Below are 27557 nucleotides of genomic sequence, written 5' to 3'. Positions count from 1 at the left end.
TGAACAATATCAGATAAAGGAGAAAAAACAAAGTGTTCACTCTCAGACCTTTCACCATCAAGGAAGGGGTAGACTCAAAAGCAACTGGAGAAATCATCAGAACCTCACAAACTTGACTTACTAACTTGATCAAAATTGGCACCATGAGAAGCCAACCTAGTGAATGAAGGTTCTGGAAAAAGATAGTCTAAATTCCCTCCAGAATATCCTGGATCATTGGCAAAAGTAGCTTCAAAACTCTCCATACCAAATATATGTATCCATCTTACAACAAATCAGATCACAAACAGCCTCAACTGACAGTGACCTCTCCCCTCCCATAGAATAAAAATTAACTATCAACTAGGTGATGTGAAAATCACAACACTTCTTAAGAGAAACCCACGTCTATAAACTTTGTCGAGAAAAAGCTATAATGTTATTGGAATGAGGTGCTTATATACGGTACTAGGATGGAACGAATGTTGATGTAGATGGAGAGTATCACAAGACATATTGCTAAGGGCAATATGATGTGTGGGTTATAAAATATTGGAACAAGAAAGAAAAAATTAGAACAATACCTTTTTGGGCATGGGCAAAGAAAGAAACCTTGGAGGTCAAGTAATAACTATTAGTATCCATGGAGTTAAGTATGTTTGACAATAAACTTTTCAAACTGCAACAGCCTTCCATAACTACCTTTACAAACTTGCACATCAATATTGAAAATGCATTTCAACAATTTTGAGTTATGAATAGTGCAAAAAATTAAGTTAAAAGTATTTTGTATTTATTATCTGGTTACTTTTATAACTAAGAGATGAAAAAATGTGTTGATTTTCATTTCTGTATTGCTTGCAGAGGAATAAATAGTATACAATGTATTTTCTGGTTGCATTTATGTCTGTCAAAAAACTATGTAGAACTGGAGAAAAGAAAGGACTTTTTTAACTTTAGGCTTCTAGAAACAGCATAAGTTGTGCTATAATTTTATTGGATGAACTCACATGCCAGTACCTCCTTCAGAGTCTTGACATATCACCATGAACCCCAGGTTTAAAAAAAATAAGCATGTCTTTCAACAAAATTTCAATAATAAGAGGAGAATCATACCTTCCATATAATGTCAACAACTTGCCAGTTATTCTTAACTGAATTTTTGCTACCTCTAAGTTCAAAAGTAGTAGTTTGGTAAAAGTGTATTTGAAATGAAAACACAACATTTTTAAAAACAGTTCCATGATAATTAAGAGACCTGAGAATTTTTTGTAGCATCTGGAGATATTTTTCTTCTTGCTAATAATGTTAAATTATATTCTTTTGAAAGCTATAAAAATATTTCTCTATAACAAAATTCTAGGTAAAGATGATTAGGGTTGATATGTACAGAGGCATCTACAGTTAAATGATAATGTCTGATCAAACATTAATACTAATTTTGGTATTTTATGGTATTTGGCTTTTTTACTGGGTTACACAATTGCTTCAGTGGGCAAAATAACATACAAATAAGTAAATAAATACAGTTTAAACAAGTTAAAATTCATCTATATACACTGCTGGCCAAAATCTTAAGGCCAACAAACAAAGAAAAAATATACATTTTGCATTGTTAGACTCAACCACTTTTGAGTAGAGCTTCGATAGATGAAAATAAGAAAAAGGAAAATAAAAATAAACTTTTGTAGCATTTAGTAGGGAAAATGTGAACACTATGAAATTAACCTGAATACTAACTGGTCAAAAGTTTAAGACCATACTAAAAAGTGGTCCTAAACATGGTAGAAAATGCCCAACAAAAGGTCTCAGTAGTGAGTTGCATGGTCATCATTGCGAATAACTACAAACATTCACTTTGGCATGGTCGATATACAGTTACGACAGAAAGAGTTTGTACCCCTGCGTCCCGAGTAGTTTTTTTATCATAACTTAAAAAGTATCACGATTAGGCTAATAAACGTATGATATATAATAAATATTACACTAACACACATCAACATAAATATTTATGTGAATTAAACAACAAATAAACTGTTTATAAACAAATAACCAAAAATAGGAGGAGCAGAAAGTGTTCGTACATTTCAGAATGTGTGAAAAAACCGATATTCCCATAAGCATTTTGTTTAGTTTGGCAAATAAACTACATTATACCATTCCAGAACTAGACACTGGGTTCACAATTATTGGAATTTAGCTAGCAAAAAGTTTACTTCTGGCAATTTAGTGCCGTCTCCAACATTATCTGCTTGGTCGTCATGGCGAAATGGAAACAACTGTCCAGTGATTTAAAAACCAAATTATTGTAAAATACAAGTCTCGTGTGTCTCTTTCCGATATTGCTACACAACTTGATGTGCAGAAATCTACCGTTCAAAGCATAATTGCCAAGTTTAAGCTTACAGGATCAATTGCTAACCTCCCTCATTCCGGATGCCCCACCAAAATTCTAGAGAGAACCAAGAGAAAGGTTCTCAGAGAAACAAGTAAGAACCCTCGTTTAACACGTAATGATATACAGAAACTGGGGTTGAAGTAAGCACCTCTACAGTTACGAACATGTTACTCTCATCTGGGTTCAAAGCATGCCTATCTTGTAGAACTCCATATTTAAAGCCTGTTCATTTAGAAGCACGATTGAGGTATGCAAGAAAGCATGTAGATAAACCCTTTATCTATTGGAAGAGTATTCTTCGGTCAGACGAAACTAAAATCGAGCTTTACAGCCACAATGATGTTCGCAATATTTTCCGTAAGAAGGGAAAACAAAATCTTCCAAAGAACACCGTCTCTACAGCTAAACACAGAGGTAACTCGATCATGCTATGGGGTTCCTTCATCTCTTCTCATGTAGGCAGCTTTCACTGCATCAACGGACTCATGCAAGAAGAAGAGTACGTTGATATACTAGGCACTTATATCAAGAATGATGCTCGGAACTTCCGGCTTGGACGTCGTTAGATCTTTTAGCCCAACAATGACCTAAGCACACATCAAAATATGTGCAATCCTGGTTGCAGAGGAACCATATAAGCGTTCTGTAGTGGAAACCGCAGTCACCTGATCTCAACCCAATTGAAAACGTTTGGCATGAGTTGAAGACCAGGGTTCATCAGCATCATCCGAGAAACTTGCAAGAGTTGGAGGCCTTCTGTAAAAAGGAATGGAAGAAAATACCAGTAGAGTACTGTCAAAGGATCATGGAGGGCTATTAGAAGAGATTTCACCAAGTAATTCACCTGAAAGGCTACACAACTGACCATTAAAGTAGATGCATGAACACTTTCTGCCCCTCCTATGTTTGGTTATTTGTTTATAAACAGTTTATTTGTCATTCAATTTACATAAAAATTTGTGTAGATATGTGTTAGTATATTATTTATAATATAACATACTTTCATTATTCTAATCACAATACTTTTTAAGTTATGAGGAAAAACCTAGTCATGACGCAGGGGTACAAACACTTTCTGTCATAACTGTTTAGTGTTTGCAGAAGGCTGGCTGGAATATTATTCCAAGTGGTAAAAAACACTTCTCAAAGATCATGTACTGTTTGGAATTGACATCCACTTCCCTTGCCATCCATCCCCAAACATTTTCAATGGGGTTCAGTTCGGGCAAACACGGTGGATGATCAAAAAGAATCACCTTATTCGCCATGAAAAAGTCCTTTGTCCTGCGGGTATTGTGGATTGCAGCATTGTCCTGCTAAAAAATCCAGTCGTTTCCACACAAGCAAGGGCCTTCAGTCAATAAAGATGCTCTCTCCAACATGCCAATGTAGCCAGCTGCTGTTTGACACCCCTGTATAACCTGAAGCTCCATTGTTCCATGAAAGGAGAATGCACCCCAGATCATGATGGAACCTCCTCCACTGTGTCATGCGGAAAATGTCTCTGGTGGGATATCCTTATCATACCAGTAACATTGAAAGCCATCTGGACCATCCAGGTTACATTTTTTCTCATCAGAGAACAAAACCTTCTTCCACTTTTCCATGTCCCATGTTTGGTGCTTCTCAGCAAAGTGTAACCGAGCTGTTTTGTGGTGTGGAAGGAGAAGTGACCTTTGAAGACATTTACGGTTTTTAAAGCCTTTCTCTCGTAGATGCTGTCTTATTGTTCTTTAGCTGTATTCTGCGTCCGTAAGGGCATTAACCTGGTTTGACGATCGGCTGGTATCTTGCTGGACAACCCGTCAAATCCTCCTGTTCAACGCCGGCGAAATTTTCTTGGGCTGACCACTTGAAATTCTCATTTTGTATCCCTTAGGGTCTTTTAAGAAATTTGCAACAGCAGTTTTACTATGCCAATCTCACCAGCAATGGCATGTTGAGAGAAACCTTACTTTTACAGCTTGATAATTCTGACATGTTCAAACTCTGTCAACTTTTTAGCTTTTGCCATGTGTTTACCCAATGTAACACAGGAGATGTTAGTGGGAGATGTTGACAACACTAATGCTTAACCCAAATGACTAAATTTCGTGACGTTTACCTATTAACATTTCGTTTCAGTATGGTCTTAAACTTTTGACCAGCTAGTATTTAGGCTAATTTCATAGTGTTCACATTTTCCCTATTAAATGATAAAAAAGTTTTTTATTTTTATTTTCCCTTTTCTTATTTTCATCTTTCGAAACTCTATTCAAATAAGTGGTTGAGTCTAACAATGCAAAATGCATATTTTTTTCTTTATGTTCATTGGCCTTAAGATTTTGGCTACCAGTGTATGTAAAACTTATCTTTTGGATTTATTATAAATAAAAAAACCTGTTTTTATGTTTCATATTTTGGTAGTCTTGTCCATTATATAAATCAATAATCATATATTACTCTTTTAGGCAAGACAAAAATAATCTACATGGTCTTGTAAATATATTTAAGGAAATTAAAACACAAAACCAGTTAACTTTTTATTAAAAGTTTGAAATTATTTTAGCTACAAGATTTGTGATAATATCTCATATTAATTAAGCTGTTAACTGTATTATCAGATCTAGGAGAAACTAAGTTTTCTAAAACATTAAGTTCGGAGTCCAAACAAAGTACACATTAAAGCAATATACTTTATCATAAATTTTGAAGCCACCCTAATCATACAAAATTCTTTAGTTAAATTAAACTTAACTACATTAGTCAATGTAATAAGAAATAAGCTTTTGAGGCTTCTTTCTAATGAACCTGTAAAAATATTAACTCTGTCTTACCTTTGAGCATACTGTACTCCAAGGTCATCACCATAAGTAGAATAGAGCAGATCAGATTCTTCTTTACTTAGATTAGCAAATGTTGAGTCATACTGAGGAGCATATGAGCTATAATTTCCATAGTTCAAGTAAGAGACTGAAAAGAAAAAAAGTAAAATGCTGGTCCTTGAAGTACTACATGCAAAACATAACTGGGAATAAGTAAATGAATATTTCGCTATTTAGTCATTTTTGTGTGCTGTTAATATATATATATATGAATTTTTACCTTGCATGTATTGGTGAGATCAAAGAGCACGTTATGACCTTTATATAGTAACATCCAAAATTTAATTACAGAACTCTATTACCAGTACATATTAGTAAACACAGAATTAAAGCATTTTATAAATCAAATGTTAAAAGTTTTAATTTCTTAATTTCAAACAAAAATATTTAACTAAATTCTCAATCCTCACTTCCGTGTTATGTAATGCCTCTTTGCAATGAATTCTCCTGTTCATACTTTCTTTCTTTTGTTACATGGATTTCAAAATATCCACCAATTATGAACACAAACTATGAATACTGATAGGCTAGAATTTGAACTAGGGACCTCACACCTTTACTTTCTAAGATGTCAATATGTTTGTTACACCCACCTCAAAGACCCTCCTAACTCTTTATATTTATTATTAACACAAAAACCAACTTGCATTCAATCTAGTCAATATATTAAAAGACAAATCTTTAGTAAAAATACTTTTTAAAAATTTTCTTCTTTTTTTTTTTGTATACAGGTAATGTTTAATAAATGCTTATAACAATTTTATCAAGCTAAATATCAGAAGTTGAAATATATCTCTGTAACCTTTTGGTGCAAAACCATCAGTCCTGTAGGACTAGACAAATTGACATTTTACAGAATACAAAGTAGATTTGAAGACAGATTTGTAGGACAAACTGAAGTCCTATAGAATACATAATAGGTTAAGCTCAATCCTATAAGACGAACTGAAATCCTATATGGTATATAAAATAGATTTAAAAACTCTCTTGTAGAAAAAACTGAAGTCCTTTATTATATGGACAAAGGTTGAGCTCAAACCTATAGTACAAAGAGAAAACAATAAGATACAAAGTTAGTTTAAATACAAAATGATATAAACCCTATAACCTGAGTTTTGTCAAAAGGTCAAAATTCACTCATTTGAAGACAACAAAAATATATATTTTGAAATTTTATTGTTATTAAATTCATTAAATAAAATGATTTAGCAAAAACAATATAATACTGAGAAATAAAATCTGAAATATGAGCTAATGTATGTTTTTTCATATATTTTTTTTAAAGGTCCTATGAGTTTACTCGAAGGCAAGACAAAGTAGCTTTGGTTCTGGGGGAAAGGCTAATTTAAACAAAACATTTCAACTCTGTAAAGTTACCAATGTCAATGACATGCATATTATGGAAATATGAGACTTTCAAACAATCTGTAATTTTCAAGATGCACAGTTTAAAAGATATATTTTGTTTTAAACTTCAATTTTATTTTCAGTTCTTTCTAATTCTCTTATTAAACGCTTTATGTAAATAGTTGATTTTTTTTTATAAAGGCTACCATGAAAGGAATGAACTAGGATAAATATTAAAATAAAAATACATATAATAGCATTTACTAAAAGCATTCTTTTAAAACATTTTTATAATTACAACTTAAGATATCGAAATAATTACAAGTCTTGGGTTTGATAAATACTATGCTCAGGCATATAAACACATTTCTCGCACTTAAGATGTTTGCATAGCTATTTATAAAATTTTAAAAATACAATTCTGCAAGTCTAAAAACAGAATGTCCTCTTTACATTTTATAGTATGTCCCAAAAGTATTCCTATAAGAAATTCTATAGTACACTGTATAAACAATCTTACAGTATGTCATAGGGTCTTGTATGACTGCCAAGTTTCAATTTACTACAGTAAATCAATAGAACTACTTAATTCTCCCAACATAGGCTGTCAACTTGATTGATCATATAACCTCTTTGTACACATTTAAAGCCTTTACAGATGTAATACCTCTAACTTTTAATACAGTGTATATCTCCACAAAATTTGGCACTCTTTCAGTTAACATTAAAATCTTTCATATGCAAAAAAACTTACACTTTAGCAAAGTATTTTTAACAATCTAAAAATTCATCATGAATATGTGGAGCATTTGTTTTGAATAGTTTGGATGAAAAGTAATTTTCATTTTAAGATTAAAAATACTATTTTTATCTCAATCACACATTTATTTTGTGCAATCCTTCAAACCTTCTATAAATTTCAATTTTTTTTTTCAATAAAACTTTATATTTTTCCATTACTTAGTCTACTTTATACAAAATCAGTCAATTTGACCAATCTCATAAGCACCACAAAAAATCAAAATAAATCTAAATTACCCTTTTTCATTTGATTTTAAATTGTAACACAGAACTACATTCATCCTAAGTAGCTTTAAGTTTGTAACAGCATACATCTATTCAAAATTAAATTTCCATGGTTTATTGTCCTTTGAACTGTGTCTAACTATTGTTTATGTCATCATAAGTCGTAAGTAACACAGAGCATGAACCTCATATTAGGCTATGGAATTACATTACCCATGAGCTACTTCAAACTGCTTGGGTGCATGCCTCAAGAAAAGGTTTTATTATATTATTACTATTTAATCTAGTCTTAGCTAACCTAAAACAATCCCTATTTTTACATTTTGTTTACTCTTATAATCATAAATAAAGAATAAACATGAAAAATGAGAAATCAAATACCTACCCAATCTTTTTTTTTTTTTTATACTGAAGGAACATAATGTACCAGAGACCATAGACCAATAACATACACAAAAAACAATTTCCCCTAAATCTCAAAACTTTTCAAACTTTCTAACTATGTGACAAGATCTATTACAAATTCATTCTTACTAGTCATTAATACTCTCAAGGGAAAGAAACTTGTCCTCGAGTGAAACTGACACTTATCTGTTCAGAACAACACATTACACAATATATCATTTGACAGATAAAAACCTTAACTTTCTATTGGTTATCAGTAACATGTAATTAAATGGAAGAGAGCACTAATAACAAATCCTGATAGAGAAGATGTGACAAGTGGGTGTGGAAGAATGTGTCCAATTTTCTATTCGATAGTTCTGTAGGCAAATAAAAATTGAAGGCTAAAACAATTATGGTTTGTCTGAACAATGATGATTTTATAGTGAGAACTTTACATTTAACCTCATACTTTTTCAAAAGGTGGTGTATAAAATAGAGAAAATGCTCTAGAAAAAGGATAATGTATGTGACACTAGGGAAAATTTAGGATTTGTTTTTATGTTGCCTTGCAGAATTAAGAACTTAAAACTCATATACAGTAATAAAATGTGAATTATTAGCTGAAATTCTATACTAATTAATATAACATAAACAAAGTAGTTTAATAAAATTTTAAATGTAAAATATTAACACTTTTTTATTTCAGCTTAAGTATTTCAGCTGCTACAATACAACTCTAATGTTTCTTCATTTTGTAACTTTTTTCATGACACCATTTTGGATCGAAAGTGAAACAATTTGTAAGTAGGTCATATGCATATATAGTGCTGACATCTAGCATTGAAGTTAGGTATTATTGAGAACGAATTAACTCTTCTGTGGCACTGTGTTACCGATCGGCTTGGACGAGTTATCTCGTCTATGGCATTGAACAGGTTCAAGTCCTTACAACAGTTTCTACACTTTTAAATATCAGAAATGTCTGAAATATTTAAATATAAAATTTATCAAACTTAAAAGCAATGAATAACAAACATATGTAGCTATAGAGTAACAAAATTACAATGCACTAACTCTTATAACAAATGTATACAGTTTTTCCATGAATATTCATTACTGATGTTTACATTTTTAAGTTCTTATTTTCTTGAAACAGTTGAAGGTCCACAATCTGATGTACCAAAACTCCTCCATGTATAGCGTGATCCTTGTTGTTGATCACTTAATTCTTTATTTTCCTCACAGCCATTTTAATAACTCCTTTGTATTTACACAAAATATCACTTATTATTATGCACTTTTAGCACCACCATTCTTTATTAATTAAAAAGATATTATGATCTAAATAATAGTTATATATTACAATAACTGAACCTAACCAAAATTATGAAAATCTGATAAAGTAAACCAAATCATTAATTACTAAATTTTATGTAATGTTTATTACCTGGTTTAACTATATTCTTGACATCTTCTTTAAAGCCTAAAATTGTACCTGTGCCTTGAGAAAGACGGCCCGTCAACATTTCAAGATTTACTTTCATTTCTTTGGAACCTATAATGCAATAAAAACAAATGTAAAGTAGGCTCATTAACGTTTTATGAGATTTTACTAATTAGCAAATTTATTTTATGAAACCTTACAAATATAATGCATAATTTTGATCTGCCTTTAATATGATGCTTATGATACATTTGTTTCATTCACTATTCAAATTACATTTACAAAAAAAAAATTAATCCATTCTTTCTTTCTTACACAAAATATCACTCAGGGAAATAAAATAAAACGAGGTAAGTTACATAAAAAAATACATACTGAAGTATGCTGGAAAACAAATATTTAAAACTTCTAATGCATCTGTATTTCTCACACATTAAATGGAATAACTACATATTATTTATTAAAATTAGCTTCCAGATTTAGCATTGGGCAGCACAGCATGACAGAGGAAAAACACAAAATAATGATTACTTCAGTGGCATAGGCTTGCAGATTTTTTTCTAATAGTTTACATTATACAAATTACTTGTGTTTGCAGTTAAAAAAAAAACAATGTAATGTACCAGAACAAATATAACAGTCAAACCTGTTGTAGCATCTCCATCTGGATTAAGTATAGCAAGAGTTGTACTTCCATCACTCTTCTGTCTCAAAAAGCCAAACTACAAATATAAAGTCTTGATTTTAACACATACAAAAACTGGCATTTATGAAAGATTTGAAAGACAGAAAATAAAATCTGACAAATTGCATTTCTTTAAAACCACTTCACAAAGCAAATGATTAAAACAAATTCAGATATGTTACAAATATTACAAACAAAATAAATTTGTACACTTGTCAAATATATACTAGAAATTACAGTTAAGCAAACTTTATAATATAAAATTAACTGGGATTTCACTGATACAAATTGAACAATCATTTAGAAATTAATTTTTATGCAATGAAAATACACTGAGGAAATAAAATTTTTCAATATATTCAGTGCTGTAAAAACACAACTCATTTTATCACTGATTAAAAGAAAATTTTCCACAACTCTCAGATTATAAGCTTTCAGAAAATATGAGTCATGCCATTAATATAAAAGTATCTTTACAGATTTGTTTGTTGGATTTTGAACAAAACTACATGAAGACTATATCAGTTAGCCTTCCATAATCTTAATGTTATTGATGATTAACTAAAAGGAAAGCAGTTAGTCAAAATCACACACCACCTAGTTTTTTTGGTTTTTTTTATATCAAACAATAAGATTTTGCCCATTCACTCATGTAATGAGTCAAGGGTCCCAAAGTTAAAACTTATGTTGTTTTAGTTTCTCATGTAATGGAAATGCATTCCATGAAACCTCTGTGTACAGTCTGTTATCTAAATGACTGGATAATGTTAAGGCTATTATTACTAGAACTATAAGAAGATTGATGATTGTGTGAAAGGTAATATTTCTAACTTTTTTCTGACTAAATATTTATTTATTTAAACTGTCTTACATTCATAATTTATTCACTGAAGCCTCAAACTTTCTATAAACTCTGCAAGCAACACTATAATGGAATAATAGTCACTTGGCGATAAAAATACCAAAGGTTAGAGTAACAGGACACCATCAATATTAGTAACGCCTGGTACAACAATTAACTGCACACATAATGTACAACTCGTACAGAGTTACATGACAAAACTTGTCATGGAATTTAGTACAACAATTAACTGCACACATAATGTACAACTTGTACAGAGTTACATGACAAAACTTGTCATAACTATCGCCTTTAAAGAAATTAACTTTAACACTCTTGCCATGAAAACTAAACAGTACCAAGTCACAAAATAAACTATATCATATTTATATTTCACTAAAAGATCAACCTGATTAAAATGTTTTACACAACATTAAAAAGTTAAATATAATTTAGTAACTACAGGTAGTTTGAATAGTAAACAGTGCTTCTGGTCATAAACAAACTAATGTTAATTGAGGATATGTGTTTAACACTATAAAATGATAATATCCCTATAACCCAAGTGTTTTTGAAGATTATCCCTTAATATTTAACAACAGTAATATCACATCTGATTAAATAATTATAAGCTGTAAAATAATATCATTCCAAAATGTAATAACATACAATATACAATGCTTAAAAATTGTAAAAAATAAATAAATAAATAAACTCCCTAATATTTTTACTTTATCTTATGTTTGGCTATATATCCAAATCTTGAAAGTCTAGTATTACTACAATGATACGAAACCCAATAAAAGTTTCACCTTCTGCGGTCATCATCAGAAGGTCGAAATGTTGTTTGCTACTCTACATAAAAAATTTTCTCAACCCAAACCAGCCATTTTTACATATATATTTTTCTCTACAAGTGGGTTTTCTTGTCATCACTGATTAACTTATTTAATTTTAAAATACTATAAAATTTACAAAATAGTGTACTATAGCTAGTTATGAATTCACCATTAAAATTTTTGCACTAGCAGTTTTCTTCTCTAACTTTGGATCAAATAGAAGATATCATACTCAATGTAATTACAAAAAAAACAAACAAGAATTCAAAGTTATTAAAGGAAATAAAGGATAATACAATGTTTAGGGAATATAACAAATATAACTCTCCATTTTGTTTGCATTGTTATAGGTATTGAAGCTAAATGTTTTTAGCAAGAAACAAATTAATTATTAAAATGATATATATGAGTGGATATTTAATTTTATTTATGACAGTTAAAATATTAATATTTATTGTAATTAAGGAACTTTAATATATAATATTAATTTATGTATTTTAATATCTTTAATCATATAACACATTTACTATAAAAGTTACTTAACTCTGTCAATGAATTCATGAATATGCTCTCTTGGTGGAGAAGATTTATTAGAACCTAAAACACCAAACCTCTCAAAAATAGAGGAAATATTTCTTCTCACCAGTGTATAGTAGTGTTGGATAATGAATTTTTCTGGACATAAATTTGTATGACACGAGACTTATTGCAATGGAAGCTTCATTTTTTTTACAATTTTTTAACTCATTCTATTTCTTTACGAAACAATTGATAACTACTAGTAAATGTATCTGTCCCACTAATAATGCATTTGGATTATTTGAATTTTTGCAAAAGAAAAAAAATAATCACCTGCTTTCAACTACAAAAACATCTTTGCTATTGGTCATTTGTTCACCTTTTCACTGCAACTGGGACATATATTTTCCAGTGAACCATGAAATAAATACACATCCCAGCAACAGTGAATGGGTTAAAAACAACAAAGTTTATAATGCTATTTTAAAATTTCCTATACAGAACTTGTTTCCTACAAAATTATGAGATAATTTATTGTACTTTTTTAGCTGAAAATTACTGCATCACACTCAGGTGAACATATACAGCAATGCTCAAGACTGTATATTATACCAGGAGTATTTCTCTTAACACCATAAACATTTTTTGGAAATACACTCAAGAAATAAAAGATACTGCCTCAAAAGATTTGGTGTAAGTCATACATACATAAGACAATTAAGAGACAATCTACTCTTCAAAAACAAAGCTAACATTATAAAATATTCTGAAACATATTTATGAACATTACCTTACTGATTATGTTTCATGATATAGAATGCTATTTAAATTATGATCATCTGCAGCTAATCTAGCACTTGTACTTATAAATGATTTTAGTTTTACTATATTGTCCTATTTCATTATTTTTATGTTCATTGTGACACATGATCTTTAAAATTACACAAACTATAAAACCACAAAGAATAGAACACAAAAATTTGCAAAAATTCTAACAATGTTTTTAACTGAAAAGCAACTATCATCCACCTACAAATTAAAAAATAAAAATAAGAAAAATACCTTTGATGGATTAATTACCAAACATTTAGCAGCTGAAGGTCACAAACACAAATAAATATAAAATGGGAACATAATTCGTATATTGTACTAAGACATATTTGATTCTCTAATACATCAGGCATATACTCTTGCAAAATTTAATAAGTTTAAGTTTATCACTCACCTTGCTGTTAGGACATTCCAAGGTAAATCTATCTGCTGCAGCTTTAGCAGCTTTTTGAGCCAATGCCAAAATTTCTTCAGGGCTCATGTCATCACCTGGTATTTCTGGTTCTGGAGCACTGCTACAATAATAATTATTCAAAATATTTTAGAATTGACTTTCAATAGCAGCTTTCCCTATTATCACATTAAAAACACAAATACATACAACTTGTTTGACCCAGGAGTGTTACCTTTAAAATTTTTCCTCAATTTCTTCCTTTTGAATTATGTGCACTCATGTAGCATGACATAACCAAACCCTGTCATTTCTTAGCACATAGGCCTATGATAAAGAATTTTTCAACTGAAATAGATTTCAAGTCTTTGTAATTAAAACAAAATTAGAATATGAGAATAGTGGAATTAAGTACATTATCAAAATGGTACTTTGATATTTTCACAAACTATCTCCTTCTACAGAACAGAAAATGCTCAACATATTTTTAATAGAGATTAATTACTGCTATTAAAATGTGAGTGGGTTTGAGTCTTATGCTGTGACACATGTGATAATGGGTCACAGTTTTGTTATTTTGTTAAATTTAGATAAATTTATGCTTAACTTTAACCAGAAAGTTAAAATTTTCTGAAACTAAAAATGTATTTCCAGCAATACTTGCCTCTGCTGACATGAAAGCTATTTCTTGATTTCCATGGTTTCCACTCTTGCCTATCTATGCATTGAGAATGTTTGCTCCAGTCTCTGATACCCCACTCGAATGCCTTAGCTAAATTCTAGTTTGCAAACTTCTCTGTCAATTTCAACACACCCTCCATCTAATAATGTCACCACTTTTTTGAGACAAACTGGTGCTTAGTGGAAGGTAGGATGAGTGTGTGTCAGAAGAATTAAGTAACAGTGGAAATAGATTTTTAATTTAGGTAAATGTTAACTAACCATCCACTGAAAATATAGCTAAAATATCACATTGAGAAATTGGATGGGCTAGTGCAGGCATGATCAATATAGAAAGTGACTACATTGGAGTGTATCAAGAGAAAAATTGGTACAAGAGTGTAAGATCTGCACTACACCCAGAACAGGTTTGCTCTTCACCTGAAACTTAGTTTCTATATCAAAAAGTAAAATAGAATATGAGTAATCATCAGTATAAGCCAGCCCCAATCAATAGCCGAGGCTCCACAGCTAATGGTTAGAATTAAGGGGATGAGGTACCTATATCCCACATTAGTGGCTAAGGCTTTTGGACTGCAGTGTTATGTATAGATATATACTGTGATTGGATCCCAACCTGTACCCATAGTGTGATGCATTTCACACCACTGGGATCACAATGAAAAAGTAAGCAACAAACATAATAAGATAAGTGGACAAACCTTCTCCTTCACCTGAAAAAGTCCAAAAGGAAGTGTTCCAGGCTCAGTAGGACAGGAACATGTATGCTGTACTTCTCAACCAAAGGAACAGAATTTATCTTGTCTGAAGTTACGAACATTCATCTTCACTCCACAACCAAGTGAAAATTCTGGTTTATACTGCTTTTGAGTAATTTTATCTCTCATTAACCTGCCCTTGTCTAGGATTACAAAAAGTGTGAAGGCAGGATTATGTATGGTACTGCTGTTTATGATACTCTGCTGGCATTATGTAAAGTACATGGAACCTAAACTCAACTAAGGTTCTAGGAGGGAACCACTTTGTGTTTGGAATTACAAGGAGATAAGAGGGTCACCTTTCATAACCAATAAACTAAAACATTATAAATCAAAGACAAGGGCCATGCACTTCTCAACCAAATAGTTTTGTGTCAAATCTGATCCTGATTTATTCAACTTACTAAAATGCTTAAAGAATAGAACTGACTCTCTTTACTGCCTTTTTGGCCAAAAGAGTTGTTAGTTCAAAAACTCTCAGTTTGCCCCTGAAAAAGAAAGGTCCACCTTTCAAAGGCACTTGGGTTATAAGGTTTTTATTTTATTACTAAACAGGTTGTATATCCAATATAATATATTCAACCTGTTGATCCTGTGTTTTCTGCATGTAAAAAACTAACTCAATGTTAAGAGTCAAACTATGAAAGTTACACTACATTTTTTAAATATATGTCTCTGCAAAAAATTATTATTACTACTATTATTGTTATTTTTATTTCTTTAATTTTGGAAGCATGCACAAAGTGTAGTCAATCAGATCTAAAAGTGATTATCAACTCTCATATTTTAAGCAAATGCTTTAGCTTTTGCTTTAAAAACTTTTTTTTTGCTTTAGTACATGTATAAATAGAATCAGCAAAAAAATGTATTTACAGTTCATATAGCATAAAACTATTTGGATGCACAATAAAAAAGTTAACTTTACAAACAACATAAATATGAAGCCCAACATTATCATTAAATTTATCATTTTTCACTGGGTTATACTGCTTTTGAGTAATTTTATCCCTCATTAACCTGCCCTTGTCTAGGATTGCAAAAAGTGTGAAGACAGGATTATGTATAGTGCTGCTCTTTTTTTTTTATCTTTCATTTTGTAAAAGGTCATTGATCAAAAGAGCCAAGTCAGTCATGCAGATGTACTGCTAAAGCAATCTTCCAAAGAATCTCACCTCAATGCAGGTAACTAAGCATGGATGGATAGGTTTAACATTTTCTTCACTCTTCTACTCAATATGGATTTCACATAAGCATTTCTTATAAGGCAATGCCAGCCACTTGGCAGAATTTGATGACTCCAAACATTATTAATGCTTAGTTCCATATGCTATCTATTTTTTTTTTGTATGTGTGAGTGTTTTTCCTAGCCTTTTTATTTTTTTAATAGATGTGTATGAAAAAATCTGAGCATACATGGTGGTGTCAGGGATGTAAATAATGTACAAGTGATGATGCTGGAAATTAAACACAACAAGCAAAATTTGCCAAACTAGTCTCTGAGTAGATCATAGAACAAAAACAGGAGGTGAGGAAAAAACCAAAGACACATAAAACATTCCAGCAATGTATGTTGTGGGGATGATCATGTTATGTGAAGCCTGCAAAATTTCCTCCAATGGTCAGTGCCATAAAAGGAAGCAAGAACGATACTGTTATGCAAAATCTCAGAGCAGATGGCATTAAAAAACTATGTAGTTGTACTTGTCCAAAGAAGAATATACCAGTCAAAAGAACTGATGAATTCAACTGATTAAAGTGCAAGGTAGTAAGTCCCCAGATGAAGAAGTTAGCTATTGGTAAAATAACCACAAAAGGAGGCAATCCAAGTAAGATAGGAATGGACAGCTATACCTGGACATAAAAAAAATTAAAGAGAAAAGAACAATCAAATACTAAAAAATAGAAGAACAAGAGATAAATAAAAACAACCAGTCACCCGCCTCACCAGCCCAAGTCTTCAGGGAATAAATCAACCATTCTCTTTGTTAACCTGAAGATGACCTAAGAAGGTTGAAATGTTGTTCTATACTTTATTTTAATTAAAGTGCTAATACCCATACCAGCAGTCGTGAGAATACATTTTTACTTCAAGTGGGTTTCTCATCATCATGAAATCAACCATTCCTTACATTGTAGAGGAAATGATGGTTCACTAGAGCTCTACAAGATCATGATAATTTAATAATTCCATAATATTTACAGCACCTCACCACGGGTCGAAATCAAAGACCAATCACATACCAGGTGTTCTCTCCACTAAGTGAGCTAAAAAGAAAACTATCAAATATCAGCTCCATGAATAAATAATGCCATCAGTCACTGTTGACTCAAATGGAGAAAATGCTTGAAAAGGAAGGTATGGGTATAAAAAATTTTTCTTTCTTTTTTGCATGTGTTGTAATAAGTAGCACAATTAAAGTGCAATAACAAAACTATTGCAGTTTGTTCCTAAATAGGAAAATCCACAGCAGTTTTGTATGTGATAGCAGCTCTTAGTGGTACACAGAATTAAGTAACTTTGCTGAACCTTACATGAAACAAGACATTTTTAAAAAATAAGTCATTTAAAGTAATTAGTAAATACAGAAAGTACAGCTGTAAAGCTGCACACTGAAGAATGAAGACAGACAGCAGTGTCCTCTTATGGTAAAACAGGTGATACCTTCAATTATGACCTGTCATGTTTCTAAGGTTAGCCAACAGCAACAAAAGATATTGGGTATATGATACTTTTAACAAGCTTTCATAAAGTGAAATTTAAATCCTTCCTTTAATTAGCTTAGCCTGTAATTACAACTCTCTAAAAGATCATGAAAAGTAATTAAATAGTTAGGACAGATCAAGCTTTCATAAAGTGAAATTTAAATCCTTCCTTTGCAAATATTATGTTCTACAATTTAGCCTGTAATTACAACATTAACTAAATGTTATTAGACATCTTTGTAAATTGCTAAAAGATCATGAAAAAGTAATTAAATAGTTAGGACATTATCCTTCACACTATACACAATATTTTCACTGTTTTTGAAGTGTAAATAAAGATTGTTTGATTATATGTAGTACCACTGTGCCTGGTCTCTTTTCTTAGAGTTGAAGAAGTTAGAATTACTTCATGAGATTATTTTCTCAACCTCTTGTTACCAAGAAAACTTATCCCATTGCTGCAAATAATTCAGTTTTACCTAAATACACAAGAGTAAATAGAAGAAAAGATTTATCACACGCATACAGATCTGTAGAAAAATTTAAAAAGAAAATTCAAGAAAACACAAGACAAATGAAACATACCTTCCCCTATATTTGGATTTCTTGTTATCTATTAGTATTGGTCCTGAATAGTTACTTTCTTCACCAAGTTGAGAAGTTTCTTGACTCTCCAATGGTAGATCTCGTACATCAAAGCCAATCTCTTCCATTGTTAGTTCATTCAAGTATGGAAGATTAAGTCCAAGAATTTGGTCCTATTTAGGAAAATTGTAATCATGAAATATATTTGTAACCTTTATTCAGTTTTATTACAATAATGAAAACATTTCACATGCACAGCAGCACAAAGTAAAAAAAACAATTTACCTTGGTTAGAAGTTTTAGTCCAGCGTGCCACATTTTTTTAGCTGCTTTATAATAGACAGTATCAGGTCTATTGTAAGTCATGGCATTGTCACACATGAGCTTCAAGTCCATCTATAAACAAAAACATTCAGATAATAGAATATGTGGAAGTAGTCATATAAAGAATAAAAGTATTAATAAATCAACATGATCTACTTTATGTTTTACCATAAAAAAACATCAGTCATTATTTAATATTCTTGTTCATCTGTAGTTATGAAAGACTAATTCCAAAGAAGAATCATAAACTGTAACACATGAAAAGCTAAATTTCTGTGAAAATGGAACCTAATATAAAATTGTTCTAACTTGGTCCAACAATTGTACTCATTCTTTGTGTACTTGTCGCAAGGTTGTGACTGTTATAATTTTACACAATCACATAAAGTTAATTATCAAATAGTTACTTCTTTGTTAATTACCAACTAGTTTTATCTTAACCTGTTGATTGCCAAGTATTTCAGCTGCTACAATACAACTCTAATGCTTTTTCATTTTGTAACTTTTTTCATGACGCCATTTTGGATTGAAAGTATAACAATTTGTAAGTAGGTCAAATGCATGTACGATGCTGACATCTAGTGTTGAAGTTAGGTCTTATTGAGAACGAATTTACTTGTTCGTGGCACTGTGTTACCAATCAGCTTGGACGAGTTATCTTGTCTACAGCACTGAACAGGTTAAGTTTTGACTGCTAATTGCTACTGTCTTCAGGGAAGACCCAAGGACTATTTCTGTGGTGGTAGTGGCTGAAATTCAACCTTAGGTGTTCTTGATAGAGGTGTCTATGTGCTAGTCACTTATCTGGGATTTCCAGTATTGAGATTTTAATCAACTATTTTACATACATATTTTCATGAAGTTATCCAGGCTTGTTGACTTTCATGCTATGGTAGCTGGGTGTGTTATCAGTTAGGAAGGTGTATATGGCTCACTTTCTTTCCCGTGTGTGTGTTTCATATCCAATTGAATAATCTTCTTCTCTAGCATTAAGAGCTACTGGTATTAAATTATAAATTATAATACATGATCTAGTACAGAGTTTCCCAACCTGTCGCGAAGCCTTGGCAGGGGAGTCACAAAGCCTTGTTAGAAGTAGCTTGGGATAACATTAATTTTATTTCATCAATTACATTTTCATGCTCTTACATTCTTTTTGTTTAAGTGCAAAGCAAAACGTGAGCTACGTTAGTTCAATGTCATTAGGTGATATTATGGGTGTATGTATGCATGCCTGTGAGTGAATGTGCCTGTGTGAATGTGTATGTGTCTGCAACTGTATGTATGCGTGTACTAGTGAGTAGTGAGTATGTGAGTGCACGCGCATATACGTATGCGCGTGTCTGTTTAGCTGTGATTAAGTGTGTGTGTGTGTGCTCACTCTCGACACGTGAGTCACATGTCCGTTGCTGATTGGTGAATGACGAATTGCGTGACTGGCCACGCTCCCTTCCCTCCCAATATTTACCCCATCATTACTCTACCTGCACCCCCCACAAGTAGTCAGTGTAAGATCTACAGTTGCCAAAGCGTTCATTATTCAACATTTTATTTTATTTTAACAAGGAGATAAGCAAGCAGTAGAGGTGAGTTATGTCCATGGCTAAACAGCACAGATAATCAGAATGCTACCTCAACATTGGCTTTACCACTGTGCTCGCCAATGACGGCATCGAGAAACCACAGTGTGTTTTGAAACATCCAGAACACGCAAAGAAGGGTTTGGATTTCTTCAAATGGCATGAACGATGTCTTAAAAGCCAAGGAATCAATAGAAGTGGGTCGTTTCAGCAGCAGAGTGCAGCCGTAGTGGAAGCTTTATATGAGATTGCATTCGAAATTGCTAAGCAAAGAGCCTCACACAATTGAAGAAACTTCTTAAACCCTGCATGATGAAAGCAGTAAATCTTATTCTTGGAGAAGCCAGTGCAAAGAAGATGCAGCAAGTATCCCTGTCAAATAATACTATACAGAGGCTCATTTCTAAAATGTCTATGGATGTGAAGGAACAGGTTTTGACTGAAATCAAGGGTTCTCCTTTGTTCTCCTTTCAGCTCGACAAGTCAACAGATGTAAGTTCATGTTCTCAGTTCCTTGTCTTCGTGAGATACATTAATTCAGGTGACATCAAAGACGAATTCTTATTCTGCAGTGCACTTGAAACCACAACAAAAGCTGATGATGTCATGGAAAAAGTTTCAACTTTTTTCAAGACGAAGATCTTCAATGGGAAAACGTGTGTGGGGTTTGTACGGATGGGGCACCGGCTATGCTGGGATCGAAATCAGGATTCCAGTCGAGAGTGAAGAAGCTAGCACCTCAAGCCAAGGGCATCCACTGCATGATTCACCGATATGCTCTCGCCAGTAAGACTCTCCCTGCCTCTCTGCAGGAAGTGCTTGAATCTGTAATCAAAATTGTAAATTATCTGAAGACTCAAGCACTCAACACTCGCCTATTCAAAGAACTATGCAAAGACATAAATGCTGACCACGAAGTCCTTCTCTTCTACACAGCAGTACGTTGGTTGTCGAAAGAAAACGTTATTAATCGTGTCTTCGAAATGAAAGATGAAATAAAGCTATTCCTGGAGACTCAAGAAAGGAAAGATCTTGTAGCTCACTTTGAAGATGAAGCATGGAATAAAATGGTTGCGTACCTAGCCGACATTTTTGACCAGCTGAACAAACTCAATTTGAAGCTTCAAGGAAGGGAAACACATGTTCTCCTTTTTCAAGATAGTCTTCGGGCCTTTGTTTCCAAACTGCAGAACTGGCGTTGGAAAACCAATCTTGGAAGCATCGCTATGTTTCAAAAACTTTGTGGAGTGACGGATGAGTCTCAAATCTAACTGGATCAGTTCCTCAAGGATGAGGAACAGGAGGCCCTGGTGTGAAACCCATTTTGTACTGAACTTGATGTATCCAGCATCCCAGGTGATATCCAAGATAAATTTCTGGATCTAAGGAATGACTCTTCAGCTCGTGATCTCTTCAAGGTGAAATCCGTGACTCAGTTCTGGTGCACTATGTATCAGTCACACTCCAAAGTCAGAATGATAGCTTTATGTGTCCTTGTTCCATTTGCTTCTACCTACTTGTGTGAGGCAGGAATTTCCACTCTTGTCAATATAAAAACAAAGAATAGGAACAGATTGGATGTTGGAGATGACATGAGACTGGCTCTAACAAATGCTCGGCCACGAATTTCAAAGCTTGCTGCTGAAATGCAACATCAGGCATCTCACTAGCTGGGTTGGATAGCTGTTTAAACCTATGTTAATATTATTTTAAGAAATATATGTTCTTTTTTGTGAATTCAGGTTGGAACAATGTGATTTAATTTGCTAATAAATAATTACAGAATTTTTAAATATTTTTTTTAGATGTTTCTTTCCCTCTCCTTAACAGAAAATAAAATAAAAATTAAGCTGCTAATAGTAAGCCCTAAGTAGGGGGTCACATGGGTTTCAAACTTTTAGGTAAGGGGTCGTGAGTGCCAAAAGGTTGGGAACCCCTGATCTAGTTCATCTAAGTTTCTGAAATTTATCTTTCATTGGTATTTCTTTCTTCATTGCACTGGAGCACACATGTACAAAGGATGTTATAAAATGTATTTTTACTCTTCAAGGGCTCTTTAGGTGATTTGACAGGAGCTAACTGTTATAATGTTGAGTTACAGCATCTTAATGCTGTTCTGACTATTTGCATACTATCTGTAATAGTTTCAGAGAGACTTTTGATATGAAAAAATATGGCTGTTTCACTATAATGTTATTCCTGCTTCTTCTTAGCTCTTTCCAATTTTTACTTTCATATATAATGATTTGGGTATCCACTATCTACAGATATTGTAGTTACTCTTTCTTTTCTTGGCATCTTCATAAAGGCAAATTTCAATTATTCTTGAACCAGGCAGTCAAGGATGCACCTACTTTACTCTGAATGGAGGTGATTTATAATTAAGGTAGTAACTGTATCAAAAGGTTTCTTGTAAATGCTTCTGGTATATAAGTTACGTATCCTAGTGTGATTTATAAATACACCATGAATTTATACTTTATTTTAATACAGTATCCTAAATTTATCAGTTACTTCTTAGTATATGCAGCTTTCACATAATAAATGATCAAGAAAGTTAAACTGATATCTATCTGACTTTCTTCCTTGTTATTCCATACAGGTCACACCTGTTTTGCTCATTAAAGGCATAACTGTAATGTTACACATTGTGCAAGAATGTAGAAAGTAGTGTACTTCAGTAGTAGATCAAGTGATATCTCTAGAATGATCAGTCACATGGTCTTTGCAAGTTGTGCAGAGTAAATCTTACACAGCTTACAATGTAATGAACATTAAACTTGAACAGGAGGACAGATGATGCATCTTCTTCAGTTGAAATAATCATCTAATTCAGGACAAGCAATCAACCCTTTTCTATACAAACAAGTAAACCTACAATGTACGTGTGTTTCATGTGTGATATACCGTGTTTACTCGCTTATAAGACGAGGATTTTTCCTCGAGATTTCGGGCTCAAATTGGGGGGCCCGTCTTATAGGCGAGGTCTACAGACATAGAAAATAAATTTAGTTCACTCAGTTTATCAGATCGTTCCTCAAATGCGGAATTTCGAATTCCATTGACGGCAGTGAGGATGATGAACTTTTCAGTGAGTTTATCGGCGGCAGAGATGACGTAGAGCAGGAGGAGAACACGGAGGAATGTGACCTCTACGATGATGGATTGTCCGAGGAGCAGTTTTATGAACTGTTTGGATTTAGCGACAACGAATAATTTGAAGGCTTTTGAATTTCATAACTTGCATACTGATTTGCTGTGTTCTATTAAAGTGCAGTTTGCGTAAACTCTTTTAATACTTTGAAGAAATGTGGTTTAAAAGTTAGCATAAACGTACTTTGATACTGAAATATGTTGTGATAAGTTTTGTGCGTTAGATTGTTCTTTGTTATGTGTTTTAAATATGAATATTTATCATACAGTAAATAAAATAGTTGATGAAATTCCATTAAACGCTTGAACACCGAGTTTGGATTTATTCATTTATTTTCACTTTTCTATCTCTTCTATTTTTCTCCTTCTAATCTGAAATCGAAATATCGTATACGAAACCTAAAATTAGGTTTCTATTAATTTCCATTTTTTTCACTTTTCTCTCGTTACCTGCTTTCCTTCCTTCGTCTTATAAACGAGTCTAAACAGAATATCGACAATCTCTCAGGTGAAGTTGGGACCCGTCTTATAAGCAAATCCGTCTTATAAACGAATAAAAACGGTAATAAATATTTGTCCATTTGCACATTACATTGTATCCAATTGCTTTATTCCATTCTTACAAAGTCACCCATTCAAAGATCTGGCACTACTTTCATGAACTTCCTATTATTACATGGATTAATACCATTACTCTAAGGTTAATGCAGTTTTACTTAAATATTTCATTTTGGTAACTTTCACATCTGTGAATATATCTTTCATTTCTCTTGTGAATTTATCACTGAAGGATGCTTGTTCAGGTAGTTCATGATTTGTAGAATCCTGTCTAGTGTGTCCAGATTACATATATATTCTAAAACATTTAAACCAAATCAAAAGGCTTCAAGCAGCTGGTGTGAGAGTATTTCTTTGAAATGTCCTAGAGGTTACTACAAAGTGGTGTAAGGAGTGATTCCTTACCTTCTTGTTGTTGATAATACAACAAGTTCAAAATGTGTTAAAAAAACAAAAAAAATTGTGTATTCTATAATTGTGGAGATAGACAGTCAAGTCCGATAAGTGAGTTCTATTATTTAAGTTATTGATAGAATATTTATAGTGTTTCTGAGGTTGGCATATTGATGAACAAATTGTATACACTGAAGTGAATAATCTTTTCTTATTAGGTTATCATAGTCGGTTTTATACTTTCTACAAAATGAAGTGAGTTCTTAACATACGAGAATGATTTATTTGTTACTGATGAAATTACAAGCAATGCAAATTAAAATATATAATATTCATCACTGAACAGTGTATATTTGCATATCAGAACATGAAATGTGTGTGATTTTGTCAGCTCTGGCCAACTAGAAAGTCCAGAGGCCGATAAGAATAGAAAGAAAAAAAAGAGCGCCAATCTAATCAGCTCCATTGAATTTTAAGCAATTTTTCCTATTTTTACCTTGATATTATATGTCATTTCTTTACTTTTCCTAAAGCCATGGTTGCGTTTTATCTCATGAAAGTATCTTTTTTACTTCAATCTTTCAAATTTCTGGGAATCTCTAGCGTATTTTTTTTAACATTATGGGAAGTCTTATCACAGGGAAGTAATGAGGAGTATGCAAAAGCAAAAAAAGAAGGAAGATGCTGAGTAATGTTAGGAAAGAGGCACTGGACAAATTGTGTAAGTTGAAGAATGATATAGTTACAGCTAAGAAGAAAATTTTGTTTAGTTGGAAACAAAACACTGAGCAAACATGGAATGAAGATGAACAGATTAAAAACAGAAATGATGGTAGCATCATCAGCATTAAATTCAACTGAGCTAAATACAGAGGTTAAAAGATGACATGCTCAAGTAAGTTAAGAGTTTCAAGTATATGGGAGGTTGGGTAAGAGGAGAATGGCAAGCTGAACAGAGACACTGGCCAGGTTACAAAGTTCAAGCAGATGTGGCAAGGGACCAAAATAATGCTATATTTTATGTGATTGCCAATGAAGTTCAAGATTCTTTTGTACAAAATCTATTTGGTGCAAAAATTTGGATAGTGAAGAGTATCATCTAAAGATGTTGGATGTAACAGAAATGAAATAGTTTAAATGCATTACATGCTACTTAGAGGTCACAAACCAAATACAGAAACTATACTAAAGGTGAAAGTTTGTAACATTGGTAACAAATTAGGACTGAGGTGGTATGGGCATGTGAAAATCACTAAAAGTAAGCACTTTACACGAGGAGGAGGTCCACCACTGTAAAAATATGCTGAAGCAGTTGGCGTCAATAAAATGGAATTATGACCAAGACAATAGGAAACAACCCATACAGTACACCAAAGATGATTAGGATTAGAACAAATGTACAATGATGAAGTACAGGAAAGAAAGATGGTACAAAAATCCAATGTCCCTCTTGGGCAGCCCAAGCCTTCAAAAGAAAGGAGTGGACTGAAAAAATTATCAACCTGTCCCTATAATAGAGATTAAGTGAGGCATATAAGGCATGAATATCTGAATCATAACAATCATAAGCAAAGAGAAGCTGAAAATACACCTTCAGAAATATATGCTCTGAAAATCAGAAGGCCAACAACACAAAAGCCTTGTAAAGGGCTTGGACCAAAACATCAGGGTGGTCCAAAAGAAAGCAATTACTGCCTGGCAATAGGTAAAAAGTTGTAAATAATGCACTATGGTAACATGAAATGAAAAAAATAGAAAAGTCCACATTTAAAAACCAGGTAAGAAAGGAAGATGTAGAGAAGTAACATAACATGGCTCAAGATAGTGGCAGAGGAACCAGTGGCAGTAAAAAAAACTTACATATATTGATAGAGAGTGAGAGTAGAGGGCTGAACAGTTTGCAAGAGAAAACAGGTTATTCTATAACAAAATCCCACAAGTCATACAAAGAATAAGACAAATTGCACTCATAAAATCAAAAGAAAGATACACTGTAATATGAAATGAGCAATCAAGGTCAAATAGATAGATCTTTAAAGTGAGAGTCACAAAAGCATCAATCTGAGGGGTTCTGTAATGGAAACAAATCCAATAAAGATAAAAGGATGTAAAAAACACTCCAACTGATTGATCCCACTAAACAGAGAAGCAATCAGTTACAAGGTACAATTTTCAGGGACGTCATAAGATGCATATATAGACTGTAGGCTTAAGAAACAAAATGCAGAGTAAAAAAAATTGAGTACCAAAAGTGGGTGCTCGCCTGGAGGTTGAGTGAAATAATAGCTGTAGAGTTGTTTGAGTAGATCAGCACAATAAAACTTGATGACTGCAACAGAAAAAGAGAAAAAGCTCAGTAACTTGCAATAATCTATAGAATGCTGACATACAAAGAATACTTCTCTGTGAGAAGAAAATTTAAAAATGCCAATTGAGTCAAGGATGAAAGCAACATACCACAGGATGTGTTGGATCAACTAATTCACCATAATAGTAGGTACAAAAGGAAAGATCAGAGAATACAAGGCATATTCCAATGATCCATTAGAGCCCATTTGAGAGGATGCATGTTTGCACAACTAAGAGGAATCAGAGCTTTAAGAAAGCAAGAAAGAACATTTGAATACCAAAACCTCTATGGCATAAATACTCCAATTAAGATATTAAAGAAAACCCCAGGTGGACAATAAACTGAGTGGGAGTCAAAATATATTAATTTGGAAAGCTAAACTAGCCAGTATAAGCAAGAAGCCTCCAGAAGAAAAACAAAAACAGTAATTGTCAATTCCTATTGAGATGGAGCCAGATAACCACATGATAATAGAAATGAAACCCAGAAGATGCAAGTGCTGAGCAAATAAATGCATGATCAGGATAAAAATATAAGGGATCATAGACAGACTGAAAGGGCACAGAATTAAAAGACAAGAAAACTGAAGACAAATCAAGTAATTCATAAAACCAGGACAAATGTCAAAAAAATGCATTTGAAACATCCTTAACTAAACACAGCCTGGGAAAGATAGTTTAACATAAACTGAGAAAGTAATCCATCCAGCACCAAGGAAAAAGAAGATAGTGATTCAGGGATAAATTAATGATAGTATACAAAATCCCCAATTTCATGGAGATGACAACATGACAAGAATAAACTTTTTAAGTGGAGTGAGAAAGAGGTGCTATAGCTTCTCTTAGAGACAAAGACAATATCATATCCTAAAGATGTTTAAGATACAGAGGATCACTGGGAAAATGACTGAAAAGAAAAAAA

General features: G+C 32.6%; 1 protein-coding gene across 1 annotated transcript in view; it reads right to left on the bottom strand.

The window, feature by feature from the left end:
• LOC143255608 (bromodomain-containing protein 7-like) overlaps positions 1-27557 on the bottom strand; it is a 102016-nt gene that overhangs the window by 33052 nt on the left and 41407 nt on the right. Inside the window, exons 5-10 of the mRNA XM_076511496.1 lie at positions 18564-18674; positions 18279-18451; positions 13555-13675; positions 10092-10167; positions 9449-9556; positions 5194-5329 (exon numbers count right to left, since the gene is read on the bottom strand). Of these exons, the coding sequence (XP_076367611.1) occupies positions 5194-5329; positions 9449-9556; positions 10092-10167; positions 13555-13675; positions 18279-18451; positions 18564-18674 (725 nt within the window). The remainder of the gene's footprint in view (positions 1-5193; positions 5330-9448; positions 9557-10091; positions 10168-13554; positions 13676-18278; positions 18452-18563; positions 18675-27557) is intronic.

The sequence above is a fragment of the Tachypleus tridentatus genome, chromosome 7 (assembly GCF_004210375.1).
Source record: "Tachypleus tridentatus isolate NWPU-2018 chromosome 7, ASM421037v1, whole genome shotgun sequence".
In the NCBI taxonomy this organism is placed as follows: Eukaryota; Metazoa; Arthropoda; class Merostomata; order Xiphosura; family Limulidae; genus Tachypleus; species Tachypleus tridentatus.
Note: the sequence above shows the minus strand (reverse complement) of the source record. Positions and strands in the feature narration are given on the sequence as shown.